General features: G+C 44.2%; 1 protein-coding gene across 2 annotated transcripts in view; it reads right to left on the reverse strand.

Moving 5' to 3' along the window:
* Positions 1-25,096, reverse strand: part of MOB3B (MOB kinase activator 3B) — a 146,439-nt gene that overhangs the window by 15,368 nt on the left and 105,975 nt on the right. For both annotated transcript variants that reach the window (XM_034774048.1, XM_034774049.1), the window contains one exon: positions 13,277-13,479. In XM_034774048.1, coding sequence (XP_034629939.1) covers positions 13,277-13,479 — 203 coding nt within the window. The remainder of the gene's footprint in view (positions 1-13,276; positions 13,480-25,096) is intronic.

The raw sequence follows: 25,096 nt of genomic DNA on the forward strand, positions 1-25,096 counted from the left end.
GCAGAGATAGCGTTCACCTTTCGAGGAGGGAAAAGACCCTATTTGGACACAAACTGGCTAACCTAGTGAGGAGGGCTTTAAACTAGGTTCGACGGGGACAGGTGAGCAAAGCCCACAGGTAAGTGGGGAACATAGAGACCAGGGAGATGGGTCGGAAACAAGAGGGAGTGTGGCCTATAATGGCAGACAGAAAGGAGGGTCAGGGCAAAACTGGGAGGGAAGATCGAACCAGTATCTTAGATGCCTATATACAAATGCAAGAAGTATGGGGAATAAGCAGGAAGAACTGGAAGTGCTAATAAATAAATATAACTATGACATTGTTGGCATCACTGAAACTTGGTGGGATAATACACATGATTGGAATGTTGGTGTGGATGGGTACAGCTTGCTCAGGAAGGATAGACAGGGGAAAAAGGGAGGAGGTGTTGCCTTATATATTAAAAATGTACACACTTGGACTGAGGTGGAGATGGACATAGGAGACGGAAGTGTTGAGAGTCTCTGGGTTAGGCTAAAAGGGTAAAAAACAAGGGTGATGTCATGCTAGGAGTCTACTACAGGCCACCTAACCAGGTGGAAGAGGTGGATGAGGCTTTTTTTAAACAACTAACAAAATCATCCAAAGCCCAAGATTTGGTGGTGATGGGGGACTTCAACTATCCAGATATATGTTGGGAAAATAACACAGCGGGGCACAGACCATCCAATAAGTTCTTGGACTGCATTGCAGACAACTTTTTATTTCAGAAGGTTGAAAAAGCTACTAGGGGGGAAGCTGTTCTAGACTTGATTTTAGCAAATAGGGAGGAACTCATTGAGAATTTGAAAGTAGAAGGCAGCTTGGGTGAAATATCGGCAGAGCATCATGGCGGGCTTTCTCCTTGAAGGTGCGCAGGGAGCGACCGGTGCTGGCAACTTGTCCTGTTTAGGAGGGGAGAACAGTGCCGTGAGATGGAGCAGTTCTTGGGCTGCCTCAAACGCCTCCAGAGTCGAAGTAGGTACAGCTCCCGACTCAGCCTCGGTGAACGAGGAGGGTCCTGACTCAACTGCCCTTCCACACAGGGCAGGAGTCGACATGACCATCAGCAGTGGTGGAGTGGAAGTAGTGCGGCCCAACTTGGGTCTCATAACGGCTGGCTCCTTAGGCCTAGCAAGGGGAGAACGACCCCTCTCTGGCCTCTTCTTCTTCTGTGGCACCTGTGTGTAGCATGTGGGCCATGAGTGGAGCTGGGCCAGTGCCGTGAGTCCTTGTTCTTACTCGGCACTGGTGCTCATGACGACAGTGCCAGAGTGTTCCGCACCAAGGAACAGGAACTCGGCACAGGGTCCCTCGACCCAGGATTGGACTGGGGCAGAGTGCAGCCTCCATTAATAGGACCTTCAGGCACTGATCTCTATCCTTTAATGTCCTGATGGCACAACGATCCTTCTGATAGCGCTCTCCTAAACACGAAGTGTGAGGATTGCTTCTGGGCATACACTTGCTGCAGGCTTTGAAACCCGGAGACCCCGGCATGCCCCACTGTTGAGAGAGCGTAGGAGGGGAAACCAAGGGAACTTAATCTAACACTAAGGGCTACTAACTATTTAATTAACACTACAGAGCTAATGAAAACTATTTATATAGACTGCTAAATGCGCTTGCCGAGACAAGAGTACAGGGAAGTTCCAGCTAACCATCACCGGCGGTAAGAAGGAACTGAGGGGGTGGCGGATCGGCAGGGCTCTATATTGAGCGCCATAAAGGCGTGACTCAAGATGGCACCCAGACCGACTCGACGGATGCTGCTATGGGAAAATCTTCCAGCTACTGTGCACGTGCCCGTGCACACACCTGATTGGACTGGACATGAACAAGCACTCGAAGAAGTAGTTACATTCCTTCTAGAGAGCCCCATTCAAGGAGTCCATTCAATAACCTGGAAGGTGTGTATGGAGAGGGAGTTTATAGCTGTGCACCAGACTGCATCTGGAGGCCAGTGCTGGGTGCAGAATATAACAGACCTTTCAAAAAGGGTGTAGCAAAGGCCACCGGTGATGACTTATAAAAGACATTATTCCATGAACAGTCACCCATCCTGTCATAACATTGCCAACCACAGCCACTCAGGAAGGGTCCCCCAGCCAAGGCTCCAACTTTTGGAGTCTTCACGTGGCCCTAAAGACAACAGCCCTGTGAAGAGAAATTCTTGTTGTGAGAGACAACGTGAGGACACTGACAGCAAAGGGAATTACCGTGGTGCGAGGCAAACATACACTTCTCCTGGCCCGCAGTAGTGGCTTCTGTCCCATGGTGCTGGGCCCAGCTCCCTGCTCCGGCTGTTGAGTCCTGGTGCACTGGGTCAGAGCGCCACTCAGGTCTGGCCCAGCTGCCCCTCTGTCATGACCTGAGTGGTGCCGTGTCCCCATACATCAGGTTGCAACATCCAGAGTGGGGAGCTGGGCCCAGTCCTGCAGGACAGAAACTGATGCTGCGGGGTGAGTGCAGGCAGGGTGAGCCTGCTCTCCAACCCCATTCCGCCGAGGGCCTCCCCTCAGAACTGGGCTGGGATTATGGTTGTGCTGCTAGGGAGGACAGTGCACATATGTAATGCAGGGGTCTCAAAAGGGTCACCTTAGTAAAAAGATTAGGAACGACTGCTCTAGACAGCACCAGAAATACACAGATCCAGACAAAACAAGAAAACACCTACACACACTTCCCTGCCTCTGTTTCCTCACCCCTTTTGAGCATTTTTGGGGGTTAGGCCAGAGCCCTGTAGGGGGTCCTGGATCCTCCCCTTTCTTCTCCTGCACAGCCTTGCCTTCTGCTTCTAGTTCCTTCTCCTTCCCACTAATTTGGCTTGGCTAGTGAGAAAGTCCTCCTTTTATAAAGTTGCAGGCCTCTTTGTCAGGTGACCTCAATCAACCTCATCGGGTGATACATTGCTCAGTTACAACCCTACCTGGAAAAAGAACAGGAGTATTTGTGGCACCTTAGAGACTAACAAATTTATTAGAGCATAAGCTTTCGTGGACTACAGCCCACTTCTTCGGATGCATGGTTTTCCTGGTCTGGCCACCTTCTTTGACTAAGAGGGCTTCCATTTCAATAGAAGACTGCCAAGGTTTAATGACCCTCCACTGTTAGCCCTGTATTGCCAAGCCTTGTAATTTTATCCCTAAATAAGTAAAAAGATGCCAGAGATGGCAGGCTAATCTTACAATCAAAATGGAGTTTGTAGTTTGATAAAGAGATCAATACAGAGAATTCATAATCTCAAACTGGAAGTCATAAATTGTACACAGATTCCCCAAATCCCCATCAATATTAGGCTAGATGAAACAACAGGTGGTTAAAAAAAAGTTTCAGATGGAGGTGCTATTTTTAATATGACTGTGCCCTTTTAAAGCTCTTCAGCATTTTATGTATTTGGAGGAATAAAATCCCTGCAGATTTGTCTAAATATTTGTCTAAAGTTTCCCACTGATTCCTACTGCCTCTAGTTTATCTTTATTAGACTGGGAAATTGTAACTCTTGCTTTTATCATGTCTTAATGATTGCCTTTGAAGCAGATGTATTTATTTTTTAACAATTTGTGAAACGTGAATTCATTTTAAAGGAGGACAAGTTCCACAGCAGTCTGCAATTCAAATGTTAATGGAGCAAGCTTTAAGGCAGGACCTATTTAGTACGCTCCCCACAAGAAACAAACATACATTTATGCACCCACAAGAAAGAGACAAACTGCGTCACAGCTTAATACAAGTCAGGTTGGCAGTTTGTCCAAAACATTATCAAAATCACAAACTGTACCACCCAAAACCTGGCCTGGTTTAATTAGACAAAGGAGATCATCAATAGGAACATTCTTGATGTTTCCTGTCCTTTCCATTACATATTTGGACACTGAGCAATCTAATCATCTAATGCACTAACAATAATCAATAAAATATGCATGCAGAAGATGACAATTTTGAAAACTCTGGCACCATTCTGTGGCTCGGGCCTTGCCTTTTCTGTTCATCACAGCTGAGAGTAAAATTTTTCAGCCACACAAGTCCTAGAATGCTAATTTTTGTTTATTTTTTACATGGGATGGAGAAAATTTGTAACTGTCAAAATCTCTGGTCACTTTGACAACATGTAAAATAGAATATTGGTCAATAGGACTAGTGCTCACAAAAGATGAACTCTAATTGAAAAAGATTTTTAAGAAGGAAATTCTTCTAAAAAGAAGAACAGCTGGGTTAACAGCAAGGAGTCTGGTACTGGAACACACGTGAATGAAAAAGTAAAATTTACACATAAAAACATCTAGTCATTTATATTCTCTTGGATATTATTTCAGACTAGCAATATTCTATTCTTCCACTTTTGTATTAGTATTAGGACTTATATCCACTATATGCAACAGGCACTAAGAGGAACACTTTTAAGAGGTCAGTATTGTAAGCTTGCATAGTAACATTATAGCATATGTGCCTGACTTAACAAATTACAAGTGTATGTCTAATTTATATGCCCAACTGTAGTCAAATAACCATTATTAGCCAGTTGCACACACAATTAAAATATTTGCATGCCAAAATACTATGATGGTGAATGCAAATTAGATGTGTAATTGTACATTCAAATATATAGCAAATTTGTTCTAAAAAGAAGTGATAAGTCTTTAGTGGACCATTCTGAAATGATCAGCTGTAAATGGTGCATTCCATCCAGTAGAGATATCCAATTTTGTGGGAGGGTAGACAAAAATATATTAGAGAAGGGCCTAGGAATCAAGATTTCAGTTTTTCAAAAATAACTAGTTGGGTGTTGGTTTGGCATACCCCTAACTAGGGCACTTCCAATTCTGTATCCTTTTGATCTGAATGACCAAAGTGTGATGCATTAGGGAAGGAGGTAGAGAAAAGTTTCCAGTTTCTTGAACAGATTTTAGAGTTAGAAGTTGTTGATTGTAAATTATTGATCATCATTCATCACCATCATCATGTTGCCATTACGCCTGTGGCAGCTAGGGCAGCGATGAAGTTCCTCCACTCCTGTCTGTTTCTGGCAAGTCTTTCAATGGTTCCCCAGCTGTGCCCCCGGTTTTTCAGCTCAGCTTCCACAGCTCTTTGCCATGCTGTTTTCAGGTGGCCTAGTTTTCGCTTGTCTTCAGGTGTCCACCTTATTGTTACTCTGGTGATGGAATCAATTTCCATCTGAAGCACATGGCCGATCCATCTCCAATACCTCCTAGCAATGATGGTGCTCATATCCTCTTGGCTGACTGTGCCAACAGATCTTGGTTTGAGATTCTTCTGGGCCAAAAGGTACGGAGGATATTTCTGAGGCAGGTTATGGAATGAAGACAGTTTGTACATATCATTTATCATCATTAAGCACCAACCATATACTTGGACTCATACAAGCCCAAAATACAGGCTGTCTCGCCCCCCAAACAGCTTACAGGCTAAACAAAGCAGAGAGAGTACAGGACACAGTGGAAAGTCCAGAAGAGGGAATGAAGAGGATATTTTAAAAACAATATGTTAATGTTATTGTTGACTCACTTCTTGTGGGCAGAGCAGAAGGAATGAGTCTTCAGGGAGGATTTAAGTGAGGACACGGAGATACCATGGTGATGGTTTTATAAAATCAAAATATACGGAGAGAGGGGATAGGATAGATATAAAAGATTTGGATAATGAGAGCATGGTGGCTTGAGTGAAAGGACATGGTTTTCTCACCCTGCAGGCCAGATTCCCCTACTGCTGCACTGGCAGTGCAATAATATTTCTGTTTTTTTTTTAATCTCTCAGTCTATTGCTCTAGAGATGACCATCCCATGTCTACATGCAGTACCATCACTTCACAGTGGGATGCAGTACAGTAGAGAGAGACAATGGACCGGGAAGGTGCAAATTCTTGTTTCAGCAGAAACTTCAATAAGAATGACCAAAGATGATCAAAAAATCTAATGAATTATAAATGAATTTATGTTTTAAGTTAAGTTTGAAAATTCCCCAGGATGTTTAATCATTGATTTTAACCAACATGCCTTTCAGTTCAATGTAACTGGACAAATGTAACGAACTTGGCTCTTTTTTTAAAAACAAAAACAAAACATCCCCAAAAGCTTGCTGGTGCTAATTTCAGATGGGGCTATTAACAGTACAACTGAGGAGATATAGTTTTAGGATTTCTGAAGAGGAGCAGTCTGTCAGTAAGCTGCATGATTAATAAACATTTTATGTTACATAGATAAACACACAGCAAAATGGCCAATTGTTTTGTGAAAGGACGAACTGTTTGCTGTAAACTGGATAGTAACAGTAGCTGCTTGTGGCTCAGCCACAGCGACAACAGTGTTGTGTGATAGAAAAGCAAAGTGGTACTTGGTATGCAGTGCTGCGGTCTGGGGATCACGCTAGTCATGCCATGGGTAAGCCAACAATGGGAGAAGAGTAATCTTAGTGTTTAATGTGCGCTGTTTGCCCAGAATACCTCTAATTAATACACCCTAATAAACATGGGCTGGCATCAAAAGTGCAGTTGAACAGACAAAGACACATGGAGAAATACTGACTCAGTATCGTGAATCCTGATCATGACTTCATTGGGCTGCCGGTTCCCTCAACACACTGTTTGGGCAAAATCTGCAAATACAAACATAAAACGCTATGCGAACACAGATGTCCATGTCTACAGTGTTTGGGAAAAGAACTACACTTTATGTGGGGTTGGGTTTTTTAGTGTAAGGAAGATGTTGGCCTGACAGCCCTGGAGACTGAAATACTCTGTCCACAGAACAAGTTATGGCATGAACAGAGGCAACTCCTGCTTCCTGGCTAGGAGCTGCAACCGTGCTGGAGGACTTGGAGAGAACATCTCTTCAGTTTTCCTGCCTGTTCAAATCTCTGGCTGCTCCTCCGAAAAGTCTACCAATTAACGCTAATTAACATGCATCGGACAAAGCACATTTTATAAAGGAAGACACAATAGTGCCTGATGTTAATTTGAGAAATGATCATGTACTTCAAAAACAATGAGGCTAGACTTCACTTTAAGTTATACCTGTGTAAATCTAAAGTAATGATATTGACTACAAAAGTAATACTCTGCATTCACATCAGTGGAAATATGAATAAAATCTGGCCTTGTCATCACACACAAGGGACAGAGATAAGGCTAAGTTACACAGTCTGAACCGTGGAACTTCCTGAATTAAAAGTGCGCAACTATACGTGTTGGGGGTGCTGCTGCACCCCCAGGCTTGAAGTGGTTTCCATTATATAGATGGTTTACACTTTGGTTCAGTGGCCCTCAGCACCCCCACTATAAAAATTGTTCCAGCGCCCCTGTGTGCAACTGTGAAACGTTAATGCTGCCCAGTGTAGTGTACGTTTTTTGATGTAATATATAGCATTGATTACTGTAAATCAACAGGACATACAGCTATTCTGATTAGGTTAATGTAATAAAAAGCCATCGCTTTACTCTTTGGTTTGTCTACTCAAATTCTTAGACTTGTATTAGAGTAGAGTTTTCTATAGAAAAATGTAAAACCATTCTCTTTCAGCAATTTTAGATGCTTATTTTTAATTGCATCAAATGTTAAGTGAAAACTTATTGGAGCCCCTGCCCTGTTTTGAAATCAATGGCAGTTTTAATACTGAATATAATGGAGCGGATAAGGACATTTTATATTTGATCACTGGGGGACAAATTTAGTCCTAGCATGAGATGGTACCAACTCCACTGGATTCATTCCATTAATACAACTCCACTGATTCTACTGGAGTAGCAATCGCTTACACTAAGGCTGAATGTGTCGCTGTATCTTTAAATGAGAAACTGTTTTTAATACATATGGTAAGCAGACATTTAGAAAATATCTTGCTTTAATTTGCTTCATCTATGTCCCATTTTATTACTTTTTGTTCTCATAAAACAAAATACTTGTAAGAAATGACATCTGGGAGCAAGCACAGATTTCCTGAGGGAGGAGGAGAAGTAGAAGCCACATCAGGAGGAAAAGTGAAGCAGAGAGCCAAATTCTGCTATCACTTACACCAATGCAAATCAGGAGTAACTCCACTGATGCCAGTGAATTTACATCAGTGTAAGAGATCAGAATCAGACCCATAGTTTGTAAGGCACTTTAGGATCTTTCGTGGGCTAGTCTACCCTAAAAAGGCGTTGTTGCTATAACTACATTGGCATAGCTACACTGGTAGAGCCCCCTATCTTGCAGCTTATGCTGGCATAAGGAGATCTTTTGCCTGCCTAGTTAAAGCAATTCCCTGAACAACACAAGATCAAGGACGCTTTTGCCAATCAGGGCCGGCTCCAGGGTTTTGGCTGCCCCAAGCAGCCAAAAAACCCCCCCACGATCTGCAGTGGCACTTCAGCGGGAGGTCCTTCGCTCCGAGCGGGAGTGAGGGACCGTCCGCTGAATTGCCGCCGAATAGCTGGACCTGCCGCCCCTCTCCGGAGTGGCCGCCCCAAGCACCTGCTTGCCAAACTGGTGCCTGGAGCCGGCCCTGTTGCCAATATAGCTGTGTCTACCTACAGGGTTTTGCTGGCATAGCTATGTTGGACAAAGGGTGTGGATTTTTTTCACACCTGAGTGACACAGTCATGCCACCAAACATTGTAGCATAGTCCTGGCCTGTATGAAAAGCATTATGTAAAACATTGCTATACTTATTAAAACAGAAGAATACGCACACTGAAATATACTGCTACCTATGGCCAATAGGTTGCCCAGCACTGGTATAGGTATGTTTACATTTCAATACAATTTTATCTAGATTTGAATATAAGCTCATGTGTGTGCTGGGATTTCCCAGCTCCTAGCACATGATGGGAGAATCAGAGCTAGCAGGGGCGAAAGAATCACTTTGTTCATCCCCTGGCATTTTGCAGGACTGCCCCATCCATCACTCCTATGAACCTCTAGTGCAGGGATCGGCAACCTTTGGCACACGGCCCACCGGGATGAGCCCCTGCCAGGCCAGGCCAGTTTGTTTACCTGCCGCTTCCGCAGGTTTGGCCGATCACGGCTCCCACCGGCTGCAGTTTGCCGCTCCAGGCCAATGGGGGCTGCGGGAAGCCGCAGCCAGCACATCCCTCGGTCCGTGCCGCTTCCCGCAGCCCACATTGGCCTGGAGCAGCGAACCGCGGCCAGTGGGAGTCGCGATCGGCCGAACCTGCAGACGCAGCAGGTAAACAAACCGGCCCGGCCCGCCAGGGGGCTTACTCTGGCGGGCCGCGGGCCAAAGGTTGCCGATCCCTGCTCTAGTGTAACTTGTAATGCAGGAACTCACGGGAGCCCTGGATCTGCACACAGCTCTATGACATTGTGCCAATGGAAAACTTGAGTAGTTTTGCTCAGGTAACCTGAACCTTTAGATTAAAACCCTGGTTTCAAAGTACACTTTGGGTACCCAATCCCAGCGTATGTTCTCACCCTCTCTGGGACCTTGCACAGGATTCCACAGCAAGGAGACTGGGTATATTTTTTGATTCATCTCTCCTCCTAATGAGATCTAATGTAACTGCATGTTAATCAGTAATGTTCAGTAACCAGAAAGTGTGCTTTTAAAAACTCTTCTGCCTTTGTGATCCTTGTTCCTTCAGATGAACTCCACCATATTCTGAAGCTAAATTTAGCCTCAAACTCCCACCATTTAAAACAAATTCCTTTAAAAATGCTAATAAATCTAAAGAGCAGGAGACAGCCCTGCCTGTAAGTTGCAGGCCAGCTCAATGCATTGAGTTAAAAAAAAAAAAAAAAAGAACACTGCAGTGCATCAAGGACTGTGCTCACGGCTTTTCAGGAACAGATTTTATTGCACTCCCAAGTCACTGTTATCCAACAAAATGCAACGTACTGGGAACAGACCCTCAAAGCTCACAGCATCTACATCTGACAGCTAGAAAGTGACTGAACTGACACTCTTACTACAGCTCACCATTTTAAGGTGTTTTTACCATGTGCAACTCCCACTGTCCTCCAAGGGAAAAAATCTTGAGGTACAGGGCTGGCATTAGATATAATTCTTGTAGGCAGCCATCTAGAGCACTAACTTTTTTTTTAGGAGACCCTGCTCCAGCCACACTAATCCCCAGACAGGAGAGTTTTCAGGAGCACAAGTGAGAAGCTCTCCCACCAACATAGCGCTGTCCACACTGGCGCTTATATTCGTGTACCTTATGTCGCTTGGGGGTTGATTTATTCACACCCAAGTGACATAAGTTATGCCAACATAAGCAGTAGTATAGATGTAGTCTGTGTTTATACATTTCAATTTGTTACTGGTGGAAGCACCTAAACTGGCTAGAAAGCAAATCCCAAAAGGCCTCGCTAAAAGGCCAACAGTTTTTCATACTTTTTTTGGAAGTCAACAGAGCTAACCTGAGCTGAAGGCTCAAGTGCCAGTTTCAGGGTCTTCTCTGTGGAGGAAGAGGGGATAATTGTCATACTACAGCCACTATGGCATTTTGCACTTCTACGGTACCTTCCATTCAAGGATCACAAAACATTTTGCAAGCATTCATGAATTTAGCCTCATAACACCCCTGTAAAGCTGGTATTATTATATCGGTTTTATAGATGAGGAACTGATGATAGAGATGTTAATTGGCTTCCCCAATGTCACACAGGAAATCTGTGGCAACAGAGTGCAAATTCATTTACCAAGATTGGGCTTGAACCACAAGACCATGAATGACTCAAATTAACGTCTGTAAGTCACTCTAAAGATGTAACGCACTATACAGTTGCCTATTATTTATTACGAATGGCACTTGGTTCGCTGCAGGAAAAGAGAACAAGCATCAGGAGTGAGGCATTATACATGCAGCAGGGCTGGTCAGTATATTGCAATCTCTCTGGAGTCCCATTAGAATTTTTACCAAGAATCAAATTTAAATTTCAAAATATTTACAGTAATGTCTCAGGGCGTCCTGCTTATCAGCTGTTCTGAAGGGCACATTTTCAAAGACTTTCTCTAGGATTCAATCATCTGTCCTTGTATTTCTCCTTTAGAACTGCCTGCAGTGCTAGCAAGTGAGTCAGCTCTCCCTTTTGCCACATGGGACAAAGAACTTTTAGAACTCTGTCAAAATAACAAGGTGTCGGAGGTGGAGGGGAATGACCCACTAATCAGCAGGGCTTAAAAATACAGCCCCCATCTTTTGGTTGACTCAAGAACTAATCAGGTAACTGCCTAAAGGAAATCATCTATGTACAATCCCAATTTGCTCTTTGATTTTACAATTGCTATACTGGGAATTAAAAGTCAGATAAGCCCCATTTTAAAAAGCCATCATCCTGCCTCCAGGCTAGTCTTTGTCAGCTTTATTATTATTAATCCAGTACCAGCATTTGGAGTTGTTTCTCTTTTTCAAAAATACTTTGATTTATCAGCCGGCTTTTGGTTTATAGAGCGCATGGCAATCGGTTTATTTAATCAGAGCTTGGCCCATTTTCTAATTTAGTGGGATAATTTTGGCTCATTTCCTGCAACGGTGAACTTGCTGGGGCACAGCTCATCCTTAGCAGTTGCATTAACGTTTGAGATGATTTGTCATGTCTGTGTTCACTTTGGCAATCAGTTCCCTCCTCTCTGCCCAGAAGAAGAGGAAGATACAGACATATGTTTTTATGCATTTCCATGCTGTGGTCTAGGCTGATGGTTGCCAAGAAGATTCTGGAAGCGAGGCAGCGAGAGCAGGTGGGGCTCCATCAGCCTGCTGACATGGTACTTCCTGATGCAGGTCAGGGACATAACCTCTTTGAAGTTGTTGAATTCCATCAGAATTCTAAATAGAATTTCCATTCCCAGGAGCAGATTGCTGGAATGCACGAGGATTTGCACACAATGGACATATCATCAGCTGGATTCCATTCCTCGCTCTGCAATTGACTCACTCTGGACTTGGACAAGCTCCTTCGTCACTCTGGCCAAATTCGGGAATAAGGGGGTTACCAACTGAAACCGTCTTTACTCTCTCTGTATTCTGGGGCCAGCACAGACCTCAGGACTGCTCTAACTTGTGGAGCAGTGTTCTCCAAACACGCTCTGGTCTACTTCTCATATCTCCTGCCTCTGACATGTACCCAGGCTGGGCACTGAGATGGGGGATGAGGTTGAGCTGCTTTAGCATCTCTATGCCTCTTTTCTGTAGCCATATCCTCAAGGGCCTCTTTTCATCCCTTTAAGGCCCCTTTCTGCTGCCGGTGTGGTGTAAAGGGGCCACAGTGCAACAGAGAATCATCCCCTCTATGCTTAAGTTTTCCCATCTGTAACATTGGCATAACAGGTACCTACAACAAAGGGATGTTGTGGATTAATTAATATCCTAAAAGGAAATTTCTTAACTGGTCATTCCTTTCTGGGGACCATTGGGAAACTCTCGTCTCCTTTGTGTCACTCCACATTTCCTGCTCCAGTCAAGATAAACACATAACCCTTCCTCCACACACAAACAGAGGCATCTGCTTTACACACAGAGGCATCTACTTTTTGCACATGTGCATGCAGACACAGAGAGAGAAAGACACAGAGGCAAGCGTCTGCTTTCTACACACACAGGGATGCCTTTCTGGTCAGCCATGCTCGTAATGTGCATTTAACCATTAAAAAAGCATAACAGTGCCAACGCTTCCTTAATAACTTGTAGGATACAGAATTGCGACTTCGGACTTGTGGAGAACCCTGAGCCCCATCCATTCTAAAGGTGCCCCCGGGCCCAGTGCTAACGTTTGCACAGAGAACCCCTTTCCAAATTGAACCTTCCCTCTCCTCTTGAAGATGTTTTTAAACCTTCAGGAAATAGTGAAAGTATGTCCCATTTCTGGAATCTCATCTTTGGAGACAATAAGTTAAACATTGATCTATCTAGAGCCAAGTCTCCTAAATCAAGGGAAGTGTCTGGTTTTGTCTGAATCTCTGACTGAAAGTGAATAAATCCAAGTGCAGCACACCCACTACTTTTACAAACACCTACATAATTATTACAAAGGAAATCCTACTTCACTGTTATACAGGTCACCTCCGCCCTCCCCTCCCTCATCCTGCACTCTATTCTTACTACTTCCCCAATTGTAAATGCTGCAGTAGAGGGAATTGGCCTATTGCAGAGGCATGAGTTCATTTATTTAAATAGTCTGTCTTGAAACACAGACATTTCATTCCTAGTGGAGATCAACTGTGACAGGTTTGGAAAAGGCTCAATTAAGGGAAAGAAAAAGGAGAATTCTCCACCACGTTAGGCTGTAGATTACCACTTACCAAAGGCTCTAGCTCCTTGCGGTCTATGACGTTGAGCTCTGTTACAAAGTAATAAAAGTGCTTGTAACAGGTATTGACGTGGGCCTCAGCTCCCATGATGATGATGCGGTCGAAGTGATGAATGTAGACGTGAACGAATACCCGGAACAGCCTGCACAGGATCTTCTTGCAGATCTGAAGGAAGTTCTTTGGAAAGGGAACACCTGTGAACAAAGAAGGGAGGATAATTGCTTTAGATTAGATCACGGCTTTCTGAAAGGGAGTTCTGAAGATTCAGTCATAGGCTCCAATCCAGCAAAGCAAGTATGCCTAGAGCCCTGTGCACATACAAAATTTGTATCTGCATCCAATCTGCACATATGGTCTGTGGATATAAAGCGGATATCCGCAGATTTGCAGGACTCTAGATATAAAATTTGGATCCTCATCCATCCACGAGTTGCAAACATGGTCCATGGAGATCTGCATCTGCAGATCCAAAGTGGATATCTGCAGATTTGCAGGGCTCTATTTATGCCTGTGCTTATCTTTTTACCTACGGTACTGTGATCACTCACTGTAGTGGGGTGGCCACCCCGCTCCTGCCCAGAGGGGTTAAAACAGACCTGGAGAGGGCTACAGCTGGGAAAAGAAAGGCTGATTGGGGAAGCAGCCACAGGTGAGGCCACGCCCCAATCGGGCCATGGCTAGCCCTATAAGAGGGCTGAGAGCCAGAGGCTGAGAAGACACTCTCTCTAGCCTTTTGAGAGAGAAGGACCTGGCTGCCTGGGAAGCTGAGAAGGGTATCTAGGGTGGAGCAGTGCTGGGGAAGGGCAGAGGGAACTGGGGAGCTCCAGCCTAGCAAAGCCCCAGGCTGCAGGCCGAGTTAAGGGCCCATAAGAGTACTAGGGCAGCCCAGATATAGGCAGAGGCAGCTGGTTCAACCTCCCTTGCGGATGATGAGTGGTTTACAGACTGCAGTCGGCCCCAGGGACCAGGGGCTAAATGGAGACGGGCGGTAGCCACTGAGGCAAGGTGGGGGAAGGGGGTTGGGAGTTCCCCTGGGAGAGGAGACTCAGACAGAGGGAGTACTGCGGTGGGCAGAACCCCTGGGTAAAGGGTACCAGGGTCCGGGAGGGACGTGGGGGCCAGCGGCAGTCGAGACATCAGACAGCAGAGGGTGCTCCGGAACTGGAAAAGAGCTAATTCCCTGGACAACCAGCAGGAGACACCGTGCCAGTGAGTGGTTGTCCCGCCACACTCACGTTTAAAAGTGATCATGAGCTTAAGTGCTTTGCTGGATCAAGATTATAGGCACTGGTACTGGTCCCACAGACAATAATGAGGGCCTTGCCATTTACTTTAAGGGGGGCAGAGCCAGATGCTTAATGTCCACGAATATGAATCTGATTCCCAAGTGTACCATCTTGCTTAGGGCTTGGCTACACTTGCGAGTTACAGCGTATTAAAGGAGCCCCGGGCGCACTAGCTCACTCCCCGTCCACACTGGCAAGGCACGTAGAGTGTTCTGACTCCGCGGCTACAGCGCTGCTGGTACTCCACCTCGGCGAGTGGAAGAACGTTTGCTGCACCCCCGCTGGAGCACTGCAGCACCAGTGTGAACGAGGTGTTGCATTATTGCGCTCTGATCGGCCTCAGGAAACGTCCCATAATCCCCGTAAGTCAAGTGACACTCTTGTCATTGTTTTGGATATGCCCTTTGAAAGCTCCGTTTGACAGCTGGCTGCTTATCTGCTCCGGGACAAAGCAACCATCAGTGTGGAATGCTGTGTGAGAGAGACAGAGGCAGGGGGTGGGGATCTGCTGCTGTCTGAACTTACAAGACAGCATGCTGACATGCTCTCAGCTCCCCAAAAACCCACTCTCTCCCCCCTCACATACACACAACACACACCCTGTCATAGTCCACCTCCCCACCCCCATTTGAAAAGCATGTTGCAGCCACTTGCATGCTGGGATAGCTACCACAATGCACTGCTCTCTGTGGCTGTTGCAAGAGCTGCTAATGTGACCACGCCAGTGTGCTGTCAGCTGTCAGTGTGGAGAGACTACAGCGCTTTCCCTACTGCCCTCTACAAAGGCTGGTTTAACTCAAAGCGCTCTACATCTGCAAGTGTAGCCATGCCCTTACACAAATCATTTTCAGCTCCAGGACTATGAGATTAAGCCCATGATGCACATGATGAGCTTGGTTCCAGGGGATGGATCTCATTGACTGTGTTGCCATCTTTATACAAAGTCTAAGGTGGAAGAGACTGCTCCAGTCACTTTTTAATCTTCATCCCTATTCTATGCACCTTTTACAATTGTTATTTTAATAGAATGTCTCTTATACATTTGGGGCAGCTGTCCCAGTGTCCCATGCACTGTAATGAACAGGCGCACACTCCAAAGCAAGCATTGCTGCACCGAAGAGCACTTCAAAATTCTCTTAAACGAAACCTGATCTTGCAAAGTGCTCTCTACATTCAATTGTCATTGGACTTCTGTAAAAGTTGAAGGCCTTCAGCTCTTCACAGGATCAGGTCCTTAATGAGCAGATATAGAGATAAAACAATTTACTAGCACCCCATCTAAAATTCTGACCTAGAGCCAGCTTTGCAAAGTGTTTTAGTGTGAACTTCATCACAGTCACTTTGCATGGCATTTTGCGCCCTCCTGATTTTTGCTTGGATTCTGGGGTTTGAGCAGATCCAACAGGAAAAGTTATATTCACCATGTTTTGCAGAGATATCACCCACTGGCCAGGTTCATTTCAAACTTGGCCTGAGTTCATCTGAAACTTGATACAGGTTCCCTCTAAAGGGTCCCAAATGCTTGGCCCAAGTTTCCAGTTCAGAATGAAAGTCAACACCAGGTGAACACTCACTTGGGCTTGTGTCATGAAGGTTTTGCACAGCTGTAATTAGAAACTCTGCAGCTCCCCTCACAGTCTTTTGTTCCAACTGCGATAGAGCTTTCCTTACTATTCCTTTATACCCCTTCTGAAGTGTTTTACAGTTACACTTGAACTTATACAATACAGCAATTGATGTGAAGGCAGCAGCTGTGTATGTTACACATTATTTCAAAAGGGAGAAAACACTAATCTTTTTCCTTTGCATAATTTATTACCAAATGATTCATCTGGTTAGTGAGAAACCAACCAGGCATTTATATAAGGAGATTTACTCCTTTTTAAATGTTTGGCGATACAAAATATGTCTTCTCTATAAGTAACTCAAACACCAGGCTGACAAAACCAAATAGGGAAAAACCCATGTTCAGGATCTTTCCCCTCCACTTCCAAACACCAGTGTCCAGACAGCACTCTCAGTAATGTTGCCACCTACTTACATTTAATATTAGTTGAAAGCATCTGTTCGTCTCCTTTAAAATATTACTCAATCCTCGCATCATCCTTGTGAGAGTGCTACAAGAAAGTATATTATCCCAACTTTACAGCTGAGTAAATTGAGGCACATAGAGGCGAAGGACTGCCAAATAAGTACGGAAGAGAACAAAGATAAGAACAAAGATAAGATCAAATCCAGAAAGCAGAAACCACTCCTACAAGAGCAAATTCCAAGCTCGTGGAGGGAGAAGGGACATGGCCACATAAATCCACTGAACAGATGGGAAAAATATAGACATCCTGCAGGAAACCTATGAAGGCACATTGCCAGCCAATCCACTTTTTGAAAAGAGAAAGGGGTGGATTAATTCCCTTCTGATGGAGCTCATAATGCCAGGCCCTGGTCTGTAGCAACTCATCAAGTCATACTGAGACTCCAGAACAACTGGAGCCATTTTCAAATGCTTGAATCCCAATGCACAGGCTGCTCCATGTTAGTTAATGCTGCTGTAGTCAGCATTAATTTACAGGGGAAATTGCACCTTATTTCTACTACCTTGGAAAACAGCATAAAGTGGCTGCTCCCCAAGTCCTTCTCCGCTTCTGCCAGACACACAGCCTAGTGTTTGCAGCATTTCTCATTCATGTAAATGGAGAGGAGTTGGTGGCAGCTGTTACAAGAGAGCTTTATCTTGGTGGAGGTGTAAATAGTTAATAGATACAGTGCCATTAGACGGTGCTCAAGAATATGCAGTATAGCTCCAAGGTTTTGCAGAACTCAAAAAACCTGGTGAATGCAGCTATTTACATGAAGCGCTTAACAGCGGCTATGTAGTCTACGTTATGGTTGCATAGCTGCGTTTTCCCTCCAGAGCCACCTTCTCTGGCCCTTCGCTGTGTAAATTAATGCCCATCTGTTACCCTGCATGTCACATGAACAAGGAGAGCAGACGAGTTTAAGTATCTTGTCCAAGGCCACAGAATGAGGCTAATATCCAGTACTCTCAGGAATAGAACCTAGAAGGGATCTTGCCTCCTAATCCACTGCTGTGACCACTAGAACATATTCCCTTCCTACCGTATGCATTGATGACTTACACTCAGAAATGGTTAATCCAAATCATTTGTCAAAATGTCATGTTTATCCCCGGGCTGTGGATAAACCTCAATTAATAAGATCTAGCTGCATTAATTCAATGGCAAACAAGACCACCAGTGAAGTCCTCCATATTTTGCCTCATGCTTCCATCCGCCCAGCACCAAATTTGGCAAGACAGGAATGGTTCACATCGATGTTCATGAAAAAAAAAACCTCATCACCACAAGCGAGAGAGCCAGGGCCGGCTCCAGGCACCAGCGCAGGAAGCACGTGCTAAGGGGCGGCATTTCGTCCATTCTTGGGGCGGCACAGTCTCCGAGCGGCTTTTTTTTTTGCTTCAGCAGTTCGGGTATCTTTATTTATTTATTTTTGCTTGGGGCGGCAAAAATGGTAGAGTAGGCCCGGGAGAGATCTAGGGATTGGGAATGAGAGATAAAGCCGGATTCTGCAAGGTGGTGGAGGTGGAGAGCTCCCTTATCTCTCATTATAATTTCCCACGCACCTAACTAAAATGTATCCATGATGCTCAATCCTTAGCTCTGCTGAGTTGAGAGCTGTCACAGCTGAGGAGGGGTTTCCACATCATCTTTCCGCTCCCCACCATCTTAGACCAGTTGAAAGCCAAAACACCCGCTGATTAGGGATGTAAATAACATTTAAAAAAGGCCAGCAGCCTGTGGCAGTTGCCAAGGATCACAATCCTTTACTCCACTTCTGGCATGCACACGCGCCCTGGGGGCCAAAGGAAGGGGGCACAGAACTGGCTACAATAGGTCTAGCCAATCATAACTGCTATCCATCTGTAAGAAGTGCTGGACTCCCAGGGCACAGAGCATGCAGTTCTGGAGCTGTGAATTCGGACCCCACAAAGCTGAGATTTCGAGGAGGTGGCACTGTATCGTTTTGCCTCAGCAATAACTGAATCCAAATGGGTAGAATTATCCCAGGGCCTTTAAAAACAGCCATGATTATTTCAAATGATCCCAATTACTTTTCTTCTCAGGCCAAGTGAATACAATATATCAGGAAATGACGGGGACACCAATTAGCCCCTTGCTAATAAGGTGGATCAAATTTCAGCCTTTGGAGTGTTGCCTAACTCCATGAATGACTGCCCCACTGCTGTGCTCCAAAAATTAAAAAAAACCCACAAGAATCTCCAAAAGAAAATGTTTTAAAATATATTTATGAAATGTTAAGGTCTGAACAGGAAATCACCTAGGACTGATTTGTGTTACTATAGGTTTGCTCAGATGGATAAAGCGTGAATTCTCCACGGCTCCGTGTTCTGCTGTTTCGACATGCTCCATAATAGAGAGTAATTAGTTCCCTTTCCCCTGGGATTGAGTGACATGTCATTGCTAGCATACTGTCAAAATGAAGGAAGAAATTCGTAGGCCGTTATTAATTAGCTACCATTAGTTTAATAAATCAAACCAACGAAGGCAAAGGGCCTGATTCTCTACTGCCTTGCACCCTGTGTGCCGATTTACAGATGTGCAAACTGGGTGTATAAACCTACTGCTGGTGTGAGTGGAGAATTCCTGTTGGTGGCCTTTTACATGCACTTTGCACTCGTTTTGTAGAGGTGTAAATGACAATCAGGGGGTAGGGCAGTAGAGACTCAGGCCACAAGGCTGCACATGTTCAGTGTTACCATAACGACCTACAGGAGACCAATTTTGGGGGGGAGGGACAGCTCAGTGGTTTGAGCATTGGCCTGCTAAACCCAGGGTTGTGAGTTCAATCCTTGAGGGGGCCACTTAGGGATCTGGGGCAAAATCAGTTCTTGGTCCCGCTAGTGAAGGCAGGGGGCTGGACTTGATAACCTTTCAAGGTCCTTTCCAGTTCTAGGAGATAGAATTTATTTAATTTAAATTTTCACAGCCCCGAGACACCTACAGCTCCTCTGGACTTCAGTTGTGGATGCTCAGTACCTCTGGAAATCAGGCTGCCTGCAAAATCCATTGCACTTACTGTAGATGTAAAATGGACTGAGGCATCTAATTTCCATCACAGATTAACACATTGGTATTATTCATCCTTTTCGAGAGTGTTAGGGAATTCACAACACTGTATATTAGAAAGGGAAATCATTTGAATTCCACAGGTTTGTTTTTTGGTTTGCAGTAGTATGATCAGATCACTGGCTTAAGCTTGCTTTTATCTAGCGCAGGGGTTCTCAAACTGGGGGTCGGGACCCCTTAGGGGGTCGCGAGGTTATTACATGGGGGGGGTCGCGAGTTGTCAGCCTCCACCCCAAACCCCACTTTGCCTCCAGCATTTATAATGGTGTTAAATATATAAAAAATGTTTTTAATTTATAAGGGGGGGGGTCACATTCAGAGGCTTGCTATTTGAAAGGGGTCACCAGTACAAAAGTCTGAGAACCACTGATCTAGCGGCTTTATGGCTATACTCTCTCCCTCTAAATCCTTAGCATGTTAACATGTAATGCTAGCATGTTAAATATATTTCTTGCTACTTTATGGGCTATTAATTGTGCTCTGAGTCCTGAGGTCCTTACTCCTTGGGATTTTGCCTGACTGAGGGCTGAACAATTGAGTAGGACCTCAGGATTTGGCACATACCAGTGTAAATACGCAGTGGCTGCGGCTTTACACTGAACAAATGTCAACGGCCTTCCTGCTCTGTTTTATCCAAATCAGCAAAAAAAATGAACACTCCCTGGTTTCGGCGTCTGCCTAAATTTGAAGATAGGCTCAGTTACACTGGGGTAAACCCAGAGTAACTTTTTAATGTTGATGTTAATGTAGTCAGTGGAGTTACTCCAGATTTAAATTGGGATGTGTGAGATCAGAATTTGGCTGAATGTTTTGATCCCATTGCAGCACCCACTGTTTAGATGTAAACCAGCTGTGGAACGCTATTAGTTCTCAGGAGTCACTTGTATTGATTTCACTTAGTTCTCTGACTTGGTAGATCCCCATTTTTCACTAGCTTGGCTTACCAACAACACTATTTACCTCCCTCTGCTCCACAATCCTCTATCTGACACACAGCCCAAATTCAACCCTTCCTTTTCTGGCACTTTGTAGTAAAAAAAAATAAAATAAAATAAAATTTATTTAAACAGTTGGACACTATTTTTTAATATAATAAATTCCAAAAGAGGAGATTACTGTCTTAATGTAAGACAAAGGATATTGGAGGCAGAGGAAGCGCAAAGGCACTGGCTTAAATTGTTGAGCTATGGATATTAAAAAGCAGAACAACAAAAAGATGACAATGGAACTTCTGAGCTAGCTGCTACTTGCTGGAAAAAAAAAAAAGTGGGGGGGACTTTTGGATGAACTGACTGGCCTCAATTCAACTCCAAACTGAGCCAAGGCTCAGTGCTGTGTGAGAAGAGGAGCGCCAGAAAGATTCTCTCTGTTAACCTGGAGTTCAGAGACCCAGGGCTTCTGATTATGTCCCAAAAATATGCCAAGTTATGCAAACGGCTCTCAAGCATTCCAGCCATGCAGGTCAAGCTCCTTTGGTTCTATCCTTGCATGGATACACGCATAACCCATAAACAATTCTCTGGGGATACAAAGGTCAACTATATCAGAGGCTCTCGGATACCAAGTGATGGGTGCAGCATAAAAACAAGGTAGTTTTATTTTATATCCCCTCTCACTTGTCCATACTCCCCCATTTTTCTGTTGCTGTTTGCTTGCACTGAGAAAGGCCTAATCTGAAAAGCTCCCACTAACTTCAGAGAAGAAGAAGAAGTGGGCTGTAGTCCACGAAAGCTTATGCTCTAATAAATTTGTTAGTCTCTAAGGTGCCACAAGTACTCCTGTTCTTTTAACTTCAGAGAGCTTTGTAAGAACTTCAGAGCCTGATTTACTGAAGTACAGAGTAAGAGCGCTACTTCTTTCTTTCTTTTTAACTTGAAAAGTTATTTTCTTCTTTGCAAAAACAGCCTCATCTCTCCTTATCTCTACAGGTTTTATCTGAAACAGGACACGACTTCACACTTTGCACAAAGTTACTTTGATCTTGTAGCCAGGCTGGGTGAGTGCACCCACACCTGACCCCCAGATTATTTAATACACTGGTAAAGGGAGTGACACACCCCCTTCTAGTAGCTGGTCTTCAGGCTTTTTCAAATTGTGACCTAATGTTACAACAACAAAAATTTCAGTACACTGTGGAAGTAGAGAAGTAGAAAAAAAATGGACGGGAATGTAAAGGAAATTTCAAATCCATGCAGTCCCCTTATGTAAGCAAAAGTCAGGCTAGCTGTAACCCTAATAACGCAAAATTTGTAAAAGCAAAAATTGTGTAAGAATTGGAAGTGGAAAAAAAAACGGTGTAAAAAGTTGTTGTGACCTTGTGTTAAATAAGTATGGAATGCAGACTATAGTCTAAATAAAGGTAACAAAAATAAAATATCAAAATAACCTATGTATAAACAAAATGCAGCTGTTGCCCATTATTGTATGTAACAAAGGTATAAATGTTTGCTGTAATTGTGTACCTAAGGAGAGACCTGTTTTGCTCTCTCCCTCCACACAATTGCTAAAAAAAATAAAGTATCTAACTTGCTGCACTGAACCTGAAAGTAAAAACTGTTTTTCTCCAACAACACTTTGCCCATCTAATCATAAAGACTAAAGGATAACAGCCTAGTACTGCTACCAGCTAATGAGATAAGTGGTACCTCAGATTATATATTACAATGGAAAAGTGTGTGCACATCCCTTGCTAGTGGGTGGTCAACTAGAGGATAGCAGCCTATTACTCCCACCAACAAATGATCTGTTAGTTCACATGGTAGAGGTATGTGCTGTTGTGAGGAAGAGCCTGGGTTCAAACACTGCTGGTGTCCCTCAAGGGGGGTTGTAATACAATTGCTCTTCACAAGACCAAATGGAGCCAGAGTGAGAGAGGGTGAATAGATGCCCTGAGTTGAATGGGAAGGCGTTCCGTTTTAAAAACTCAGAGACTAGACCTTCTGACGCTTCTCCCTGTCTCAACATATGCAGAACTCCCAAAGGGCCTGCAGAATGTCAACTCCGAAAGTCTGCACAGTCCTATGTCTACATGGGGAAAAGAGCCACCCTCGATACCGTCTGAAATTTTTGTTTTTGAGGAAGCCGGTGGTACATTTCAGACTTGTTACATAGATGTGTAAGGTTCCTTAATGATGTACACCTGCCACATGACATGGAATGAAAATAAATCCCCATTCCAGTGAAGTCTTCTGGGATCCTAATGGTATGTTCGCAATGATTAAAAATGTCTGTTTCTGGGGTTGTTGTTTTCTTTTCATTCTAGTTCTATCTGGGAGAGTCTGGTGAGTACCTTGGTGACTGTGCATAGAAATAACACTGGATATGTGAAAATCCTTCCACAAGTTGTAGAAATCATTCATTCATTCTCAATACTTCACTTAAAAATACATATGGGAAAAGAAAATAGACGTCCCTTGGCAAAGAGACTGAAAACATGCCATTTCAAAACTAAAGCTCAGCTTTGTAATAAGGAGCAAGGAATAATATTCTCCTTCCCCCGCCTCCTACCCCCAGCCCCAAACAAGAGTCTTGTGAAAGATGCCCTAAGCTATTGCTCCTGGAAACTCTTCTGCAAAGAATCAATCCTTCCAAGCAGATGTTTCATGTTATCCGTGTGTTACTCAAGGAAGCGTCTGCCCCAAGTGCCAAGGAAAACAACCCCAGTGTTGCGGGACTTTGTTCCTCCCCAAAATAAGCTGACAGCTGCAAGTGGTTAGAGATAAACCAGGCTACTATGTACTTGCATCTTCTCCACGTTGCCCTCCTGCCTGTTATCACTGCAGCTGGGCCAGAACAAAGAAAAACAGACTAATCTATAATTATTATTTATTATTATTTTTACAGGAATGCCATTAGCAGGCAGATGAAAATGCTGCTGCTCTCAAATTACATCTGATGTGCCTTCAAAGAATGAAATGACTAGTTGGGCTACCGTGTACTCCCGTACTCTAATGATGCTCAGATACCACACTGATGGGCTACACAAACATAAGTACATTAGACAGATGGATTTTGTTCTTCTGTCTCAGATAGAAGAACAAAAAGGTCAGAACTCTGTTAAATGAAACCTGTCTATATCCAACCAACAAGCATCTTCCCTATATAACTACCTTGTTTGGTCTTACAGTAGATTTGAAGACAACTTTGCCGCCACAAGTCAGGAAGAGGATGATGTACTTTTCTTTCGCTTGTTCAACTAGCTTAACAACAATCTAGCCAGAGGAGGTATCTTCTGGGTAAGACCTAAAACCACAAATCCCACTGAGGTCAGTGGAATCAGGCTGTGCGCGCGCTCTGAAGATTCCCTGGCTGTTTTCCTAAGCAAATTTAACCTGGTGTCCTTGGCCAAGATTTCACCTTCTCCCAGTTGTGCTGTGTGTTAGTTGGTTGCTGCCCTCTCAAATGAGAGCTGGCCACATTTCAATGATGCTGTATGTATATAGGGAGGGATCTTCAAAAGCTTGCAGCAAGGGGGGGCAGGGCAGGGTCCTAGCTGAGCCTGTAGCCACTGTGGAAGCAGAAAAACTGAAGGGAACTTGAGAAGGAAGGGCATTTCCAGGCTACCAGTGACTGACAGGTCTGGTTCTGCCCCCAAGCTGTAAACAGGTTTAAGTATCCATTGTAATGGATCTGTGGGCCTTAGCACAGTGAAGGCACTGGGTGTGATGAAAAGGAAGGACAGAGTTATGTATCCAAGACATTGAAAATCATAACGCCTTAGCCTCCGCAAGCAGCTCTGGATGCATATTAACTAAGCAGGGTGACATGATGGAATTCTGTGGCACTCTGCATTTGAGCGTCTTTACACAGCATTAATATATTATTCCTCTTATTCCAATTGGTCCCAAAATATCTCTCTCTCTCACACACACCACTGAATCACTCACTACTTAAATGCAGCCACCTTGGGGCAGGAACGCAGCAACCATTTAGCAGTTTAACCATTTAAACATAAGAGTTTAGCGCATGAAGAGAAGAACACCATCTTCAGATGAACCTGCAGGGGGAATTTAGGTAAGCAGAATGTAACTGCCCCATGGAGGACTTTGGGCAAGACATCAAGATTAACATCCCCCACTGCATGAGGAGCCATAGGTTCATTAAATAACTTTGTCCTCAAAATGCTTGTTCTGGCACTGTGAGCAGTAACACTGCCTCAACGTTCCTCTGTGGTTGTATCCTTCGTCAGCAGAGTCTTTATTTTTGTTAGTAACACTCAGTATATTTAGAAACAAACATTCTGGTTTTCCGTTTATTGCACATGCGGACTAGAAAATGAAGCCATTTCAACAGCCCTTTTTAAAAAAAAAAAGCATATAATTTTAAAACGACAGATGTTTATTTTCATAAACCTGTCTCTT

Source organism: Trachemys scripta, chromosome 6 (assembly GCF_013100865.1).
Source record: "Trachemys scripta elegans isolate TJP31775 chromosome 6, CAS_Tse_1.0, whole genome shotgun sequence".
In the NCBI taxonomy this organism is placed as follows: Eukaryota; Metazoa; Chordata; order Testudines; family Emydidae; genus Trachemys; species Trachemys scripta.